General features: G+C 39.4%; 1 protein-coding gene across 2 annotated transcripts; it reads left to right on the top strand.

The window, feature by feature from the left end:
• Positions 1 to 1,212: 1,212 nt before the first annotated feature.
• On the top strand, positions 1,213 to 7,998 carry LOC132134197 (cytochrome P450 11B, mitochondrial). Of its 2 annotated transcripts, none has more exons than XM_059546991.1 (10): positions 1,213 to 1,313; positions 1,827 to 2,149; positions 2,621 to 2,776; positions 3,027 to 3,241; positions 3,907 to 4,110; positions 4,193 to 4,359; positions 4,868 to 5,034; positions 5,731 to 5,809; positions 5,890 to 6,078; positions 7,632 to 7,998. In XM_059546991.1, exons 2-10 carry the CDS (start codon positions 1,938 to 1,940, stop codon positions 7,746 to 7,748), a joined length of 1,506 nt encoding a protein of 501 aa, XP_059402974.1. In that variant the 5' UTR covers positions 1,213 to 1,313; positions 1,827 to 1,937; the 3' UTR covers positions 7,749 to 7,998. The 2 variants fall into 2 exon arrangements, with proteins under 2 accessions (XP_059402974.1, XP_059402973.1); XM_059546990.1 differs by having other exon boundaries at positions 1,231 to 1,313; positions 1,784 to 2,149.
• Positions 7,999 to 8,542: the final 544 nt, after the last annotated feature.

The following is an 8,542-nucleotide window of genomic DNA, read 5'->3' as shown; positions in this document are numbered from 1 at the left end:
CTTTAGATTTCAAATGAGACAATGGGATACTGTAGTTAATTCTTTATCGGAGGATGATCTAAGAGAGGTATGGAATAATAAGGTCTGAGATGTAGACTGGAGCAAGACCATGCAAGGCTTTAAACACAAAAGTTAAAACCTTGTACTCAATTCTAAATTTAACTGATAGCCGATGTAAATGTGCTAAAATAGGGGTGATATGCTCCCTCTTTTTCTTCCCTATTAAGAAGCGGGCTGCAGCATTTTGAACCAGTTTCAAATGAGAAATGAAAAACTGGTTTTGACACTGGCATATAAAGCATTACAATAATCAAGCCTTGTTGAGATAAAGCCATGAATAACTGTCTCTGGATCACTAAAAGATTAAAAAGATTTCAGTTTACATAAACCCCTAAACTTTGAATCAAAAACAACACCCAGGTGAGTACGGATATTTACTTGCAAGGGTCCTAAACTAGAGGACATGCCGTTAACCAAATAAGGGGAGCCAAATAAAATGACTTCAGTCTTGTTTTTATTTAAAAGGAGAAAATGATCACCCATCCAGGTTTTGATGTTCTTTACACAAGCAAGCATGTCGGATAAGGACTTTGACCCAGGTTTTATTGACATATACAACTGGGTATCATCCGCATAAATGTGATATGGGACCTTGTAAGATTCAAAAATGTAATGAAGAGGGAGCATATATAAAGCAAACAAAATCGGGCCTAAAATGGAGCCCTGCAGCACCCCACAAGTAACAGAAGCAGGTGATGAATGAGACTGATCTATCTTGTGATATCACAAATACCAGCTTCAGTTTTTAACCTGTTTAAAAGAATACAGTGATCTACTGTATCGAATGCCGCACTTAAATCCAACAGTACTAAAACTGAACAATTTCCAGAATCCACAAATAATAACAAGTCATTTACTACTCTTAACAAAGCTGATTCAGTGCAATGCTTGGATCTAAAACTAGACTGAAAAGGATCTTTCTGACCACGTTAGCATATTTTTGGGACACACATGTGATGTGTGTGAATATAATTGATGTCTGTGTCCTTGTCCTTGCAGGTTTGAGTCTCTCCATCTGTCCTAATTAAAGCACATTTGATCTAGAGGACGGATGCAGTGCTTCCACACACACAGATAGCGCTGCTATAGATCTGATCTTAAGCATCATGGAGTCCATACTGAAGAAGTCTCTGCTGGAGTTCAGCATGAGTGAATAGAAGCAGCGGTCCAAGAGAGGGTCCAAACACCCCAGGTCAAAGGGCAGGACCGGCGTCTGCTGCGATGCTATCAGGCCGACCTGGAGAGAGAGAGAGGTGAGACGGGTCACATGATCACCTGTTTTTATTTGTATAACCCTTTAAACAATACACTTTTTTTCAAAGCAGCTTCAGAGAAATATACCATTAATAAATGTGACATTTTATTGTGATATACAGTAATCTACGAGCTTAACAACTGGATAGCGTTCATTTGATGATTATATGAACAACCGACCAGACTGCTATTAGTTTATATTGCTGTATGTGTGATTAGATTTAAAGGCTGGACACAGTTTGATTTTGATCGTATTGTCAATGTTGAAGCAGTTTAAGTGAGACAATGATTTAAAGTCATGCCATAATGCTTTTATATTTAGTTCTCCATGTCTGAGTGATGTGTGTGTGCTTTCTGGCTAGTGATTGGTCTGCTCTTAATGGAAATATGATTTAATATTAAAATCAGCGCATCACAACCGTTCTGTCTCCCTGTGTGTGTGTGTGTGTGTGTGTGTGTGTTTATCCAGCTGATGTGTTGTTCTTCTCTTGAACTGTGCCCTGATGTGACAGTAACTCATTGGTCCAGTGAGAGAGCAAGGGCTGGAGGACAGACAGAGAGAGGAAGCACTGCTGTGTGTTAAAGAGGTTCAGAGCGATCAGATCGAGTCAGAGAGCGGCAGCATGCTCTCTTCAGGCGTGCGTCCACCGGCGCTCTCCACGGCCGTCCGGTCGCTGCAGAGGAGAAGCGGAGGAGGAGTGCGAGACTTCCAGGAGATCCCTCACACCGGCAGCAACGGCTGGATCAACCTGCTGCGCTTCTGGAAGGACGGGAGATTCAGCCTGCTTCACAAGCACATGGAGAACACCTTCAGATGCTTGGGACCCATCTACAGGTGCAAACACCACAGCGTGACCTACAGCTGGTGTCCTCCATCAGCATCAGCATCATCTCCACAGAGAGTCGCATTATTAATAACACTCATTTACTGAACATATACTGTAGAAATATCTGCCAGTGGAGTCAGAAAAATAAACTTTTTTTGTCTCTGAACAATTTTTCTGAGACCACTGGCAGATGTTTGTTCTTGTCATAAACTCTTTGAGACTTCTGCATCTCCAGTAAATGTATCTTGATTTAAAATGTTGTAGATACTTGTGCTGGGAAACAATGAACATTTGTATTTAATGCATTATTTTCCTAAAATTCAACCGTGGTTGTAATCCTGTAAACAGTTTTATTGGAAACATTACACACAATTTAAGCATTAAAGATTCTACATGTTATATTCACCTTCCAGAGTTCATTTCTAAATATTCAATTCAAATGAAGGAAAGCGTGCAGCTGAACTCAGGCTGTGTTTCAGGGAGTCTCTGGGCTCTCAGAGCAGCGTGAACATCATGCTGCCGACAGACATCGGGGAGTTGTTCCGATCCGAGGGTCTCCATCCACGCCGCATGACTCTGCAGCCCTGGGCCACACACCGTGAGACACGCGGACACTGCAAGGGCGTCTTCCTAAAGTCAGTGTGTGTGTGTGTGTGTGTGTGTTTGTGTGAGACACATGTGTTACTGTGATGCAGTGAACCCAAAAACACCACTTCATCAGATCTCAACCGCTGCAGGATCTCAGTCATCACTTGTCTTCATTATTTCTGCAGTCTCAGTCTCTTGATCAAACTTTGGTCAAATGTTTAGCTGTAAAGTGTGTTAGTCAGTGCATCTCTCTGTACTGGTATAATGTTGCAGTATGATGTGTTTATGTGGCTGTAGGAACGGGACGGAGTGGCGCGCTGACAGGCTGCTGTTGAACAAGGAGGTGATGGTGGCTTCAGCCGTACGCCGCTTCCTTCCGCTGCTGGACGACGTCGCGCAGGATTTCTGCCGTTCACTGCGACAGCGGGTGGAGACGGAGGGCATGGGGGACACGGATCAGCGCAGTATGACCCTTGACCCCAGTCCTGAGCTCTTCCGCTTTGCCCTGGAAGGTCAGTGTTGTGTTGTTGAGTAGAGAATAATTTTCTATATTCTGTTATCATGCTCTGATTAATGGTGCAATCACATGCCTTCTCTCCAAAACCCACGTCCTCTCTCCAAAACCACACTTTCTTTCTAAGCCCCACCCTTTATCCAAAACCCCACCCTCTCCTCAAAACCCCACCCTTTCTTTAAACCCTGCCCTCTCCCTAAACTCCACCCTCTTTCCAAACCCCTCCCTGTCTCCAAAACCCCGCCCTCTCTCATGTTCTGTGCATATTTATGAGATTAATGACATTTATTGGATCAGCACAACTAAGAATCTGATCTGATGAGTATTTATCATTTCTGCTGAAGTCACAATGAAACAGAAGAAAAGAAGTAGTGATATTTTCTTCATTATTGTAATGCACAGCCAATTGAAACGGGTTATTGTAAAAGACTAAATGTAGGCGGGTCTTGGTTCTTTGCGCTGGCTGCTGATTGGACGCTGAGATGTGGGTGTGGCACTCAAAAATGGAGGCGGTTCTAGCTGGGTTTCAGAGCACTAAATGATTGTGATCAGAGAAATCCTGCACACATCACCAGAAAGAAGATCCAGTTATGTCATTACTAGGTCCACAAATTATAAAAAATGTCTGAATTGTTCACAATTAGATTAATAATGTGTCTCCAGCGAGCTGTCATGTTCTGTACGGCGAGCGGATCGGCCTGTTCTCGTCGTCTCCGTCTGAAGAGTCGGAGCGCTTCATCTGGGCCGTTGAGCGCATGTTAGCCACGACGCCGCCGCTGCTGTACCTGCCTCCACGACTGCTGCTGGCCCTGCACGCCCCCCTCTGGACAGAGCACGCCACTGCATGGGACCACATCTTCAGCCACGGTGCGTCTCACACACACTCATTCTCACACACACTCTCCCGCAGCATGAGTTTTGTTCAAAGTGTGTGTGTGTGTGTTTGCAGCGGAGGCACGCATCCAGCGTGGGTACCAGCGTCTGCAGACGGCGGTGGGCGGAGCCTCTGATGGGCGGTTCCTGGGTGTGCTGGGTCAGCTGATGGAGGCGGGACAGTTATCATCAGAGCTGATCAAAGCTAACATCACTGAACTGATGGCCGGCGGAGTCGATACGGTACAAACTCACACAACAAATGTTCATTTTCATTTAGGTTACTTCGGTGCACTTGATGTACAAATAAACTTTATAGACAAATAATTTTTTGTCATACCAACAAAACTAAATTGCTCAAATATGAAAATGAAAAAGGAAAATACAAAAAATAAAAACTATAAGCAGTTTTAAAAATGTAGTTCTTTTTTTCCTTGCAATTCATACTTTCTTCTTGCAATTTTGAAAAGATATAAATGCATATAAAAAAGGCTGAATTGCATTTATCAATGTATTAAAAAACTAATTATTTTTATATATTTTATTTTGCACTTACAAGCACAACTGCATTGCTCTTTTGTTAAAAGAAAAAGTCAACATTAAAACTGGCTCTCTTTCATGAATTGATGTTTTCATATTGTAAGTGATTTATCAGTGATATTAGATCTGTGTTCTGATGTGTTTAGTATGAACTAATGAACAAGTGTGTGTATGACTGTGTGAACGGATCCTGTGACTCTGTGTCCGTCAGACCGCCGTCCCGCTGCAGTTCGCTCTCTTCGAATTAGCGAGGAACCCTGATGTGCAGGAGCAGATGCGAGCACAGGTGCTGTCGTCATGGGAACAGGCGTCAGGGGACCCCCAGAAGGCCCTCCAGGGGGCGCCGCTGCTGAAGGGAGCCGTGAAGGAGACGCTCAGGTGAGAGCAGAGAGAGAGAGAGAGCATCATAAACACATCATACACCAAACATACAGTCCCCTAATCTCCTGTGCTTCCTCTCATGTCAAGACACATTTATTTCTACAGAGCTTTATGCAATAGAGATGGACTCAAAGCAGCTTAAAGTGACATAGGGAAGATAAGGCTGAAAATTTTAAATACATTTCAAGAAATAAACAGTTTTAGGAAAAGCGGTGGAAATGCTATTATAATTTTTTTTTTTTTATTAGATTTTATTTTTACATTATAAATACTTAAAGTCTTTATGCATAATGCATTATAAAGTTATTCACAATGCACGTTGTAATGCATTATATCTTTAATTACTGTAACAAAAGTTAAAGTGTATAATATTTGAAGGTTTGTTTTTTGTGTGTTTTAAATAATGCATTATTCTTTCTAAATGAATGAATAGATAAGTATTATTTAGTATTTAGCTGTTTTATTTGTAACTAAAATAAAAATGAGAAATAAAAAGTGATTTGAAATATTAATAAAAAACTATAATAAGTAAGCGACGGAATATTTTTTACTATGATAACTCTGAGTAAGTTCAGAAGAGGGCAAAAGAGCGTCAGTAGCGTTTCTGTTCAGTTGTCTGGATCTCCTCCTGTGTTTGAGCTGATGGTGAATGAAGCGGTGTGTGTGTGTGTGTGTGTGTGTGTGTGTGTTCAGGCTGTACCCTGTAGGAATCACCGTCCAGCGCTATCCGGTCCGGGACATCGTCCTGCAGAACTACCACGTGCCAGCAGGGGTGAGACGAGGGAGATATTATTCATTTTTCTTATGAACAGTTGTTTGTGATGACTGACTGTGTTCTGATGCTGGTGTCAGACGCTGGTGCAGGTGTGTCTGTATCCTCTGGGTCGCAGTCCTGAGGTGTTTGAGGGTCCGGAGCGCTTCGAGCCGAGCCGCTGGGCCGCTTCTGGAGAAGGCTTTCGCTCGCTGGCATTCGGCTTCGGATCCAGACAGTGTGTCGGCCGGAGGATCGCAGAGAACGAGATGCAGCTGCTGTTACTGCACGTGAGGGACATGATCCACAACACCACACGAACCTGATGAAGGCTCAAGAGACCGACTGATGTGTGTTTAGACTAGACACAACTCTATAGTCATTAAGTAGATTACAGAGCCAATCAAATACAGAAACATCTAACCAGAAGTGCAAATAGCAGTGCAAGCATATTTTATCATTTGTGTTAAAGAGCATATTTTAGAAGAACTATATATATACATATATACAGTACAGACCAAAAGTTTGGAAACATTACTATTTTTTATGTTTTTGAAAGAATTTCTTCTGCTCATCAAGCCTGCATTTATTTGATCAAAAATACAGAAAAAAATGTAATATTGTGATATATTATTACAATTTAAAAGAATTGTTTTTAAATGTATTATACTTTAAATGATCATTTATTTCTGTGATGCAAAGCTGAATTTTTAGGATCATTATCACATGATCCTTTAGAAATCATTCTAATATGATGATTCATTATCAAAGCTGGAAACAGTTCTGCTGCTTAATATTTCTTCAGAACATGTGATACTTTTTAGGATACTTTGATGAATAAAAAGTAAAAAAAAAAAAAAAAGAGGCTATGTTTTTAAAATATAAATATTTTGTAATAACAATATACACTATTTGTCAGTAATTTGGGGTCAGTAATTTTTTTTCTTTCTTTTTTTAAATAAAATCAATACTTTTATTCAGCAAGGATGTGTTAAATTGATAAAAAGTTATAGTAAAGAAAATATATTATTAGAATTTTTTTTTTATTTTGAATAAATGCAGTTCTTTTTAACCTTTTATTGATCAAATATATGAGACAGCAGAACTGTTTCCAACACTCATAATAAATCAGAATATTAGAATGATTTCTAAAGGATCATGTGATCGACTGATGTTACATGTGACACTGAAGCTGGAGGAATGATGCTGGAAATTCAGCTTTGCATCACAGGAATAAATTATTTTTTTGAAAAATATTTAAATAGAAAACTATCATTTTAAGTTGTAATAATATTTCACAATATTACTGTTTTTTCTGTATTTTTGATCAAATAAATGCAGGCTTGATGAGCAGAAGAAACTTCTTTCAAAAACATTAAAAATAGTAATGTTTCCAAACTTTTGGTCTGTACTGTATATATGTGTGTGTGTGTGTGTGTGTGTATAACTTGCTTTATTTCAACACGTAGCCAACACGATATTTATTATTTTTAGTTAAGGTTAACTTGAAGTAAAATTTAAAAAGTAAAAATTGTACAAAAACAGCTAAAAAAAAAAAGTATGTTAAATTAATGAAAACTGAAAATCTACATCTGCTTCACTTTGACTCCTGGGAGCTGAAAACCAGATCAGATCGAGGTCAGCCAGACTCAGACTAACTCTAAACTAAACCTAGCTTAACCTAAACTAACACGAACACTAAAAACTGATGGATAGGGTTGATGGGAATGTTGTTTCAGGTCCAACAGAGATCCAGGAGCGTGTTCTGCTTGAGTGAATCATGTTACCTGATGATGATGATGTGTGTGTGTGTGTGTGTGTGTGTGTGTGTGTGTTTCTGTAGATTCTGAGGAACTTCAGTCTGACGGTTTCATCCACAGAAGAGCTGAACACCAAATACACTCTCATTCTGCAGCCAGAATCTCCTCCCAGAATCACCTTCACCACACGCTCGCTATAAATCAGTTATTATTATTTATGGAATATTGCAGTGTTTATTATAAATTATTTATCTGTGCTCATCATTTTAAGTTGAATATGGTAAAAATGTAACAAATCACATTAAGAATTGTAAAGTTTTTTTTTTATTATTATTATTACAGTCATTACAAGTTTCCTGAAATGTTATGTATGAATATGCAAATGAGGCATTGTCTACTTAAATATGCACCGATTTGCATACATTTCTAGAGCATATTTAAAAATGTACAAAATATAATAAATATGAACATTGGATTTAATCAGGTTCATAATTCTTGCTTGATTTTGTCGTCATAATAGAGTTACAGGTTTTTCCAGAGGGGATTCTGGATTTTATCACTTCTGCATAAATCAGAAAATACTGTCAACAGACAGAAAACAAACACATTTTTCACCGTGATTTCAGGAGTAAAATGTTGTGTAAATCAGTGTGAATGAAATATGACCAAACCTTCAGAATATAAAAAGGAATTAAAGTGTAAATGTTGATGTGTTTAAGATAAAGAGCAATGCCATCGTTTAAGTATCTGGGCAGCATTGTATCAGAGAACTGCAATCGATGACGAAATAAAGCAAGCCTCTGTAGTCTGTAGAGATGTGAGGTCTTTCAAAATAATTGCTAGCTAAAGTTACCATTGATAAAGCTGTATGCATTACTCCTCTTCTCTACAGCTGTGAAGTCTCGGTTATATCAGGACACAACTCTGTATAATGTCATGAGTATGACACAGGTATTACAAGGAGAGGGTGACTTATGAGGACATAACCCATGTC

Source organism: Carassius carassius, unplaced genomic scaffold, assembly GCF_963082965.1.
Source record: "Carassius carassius unplaced genomic scaffold, fCarCar2.1 SCAFFOLD_75, whole genome shotgun sequence".
Classification (NCBI taxonomy): domain Eukaryota; kingdom Metazoa; phylum Chordata; class Actinopteri; order Cypriniformes; family Cyprinidae; genus Carassius; species Carassius carassius.
Note: the sequence above shows the minus strand (reverse complement) of the source record. Positions and strands in the feature narration are given on the sequence as shown.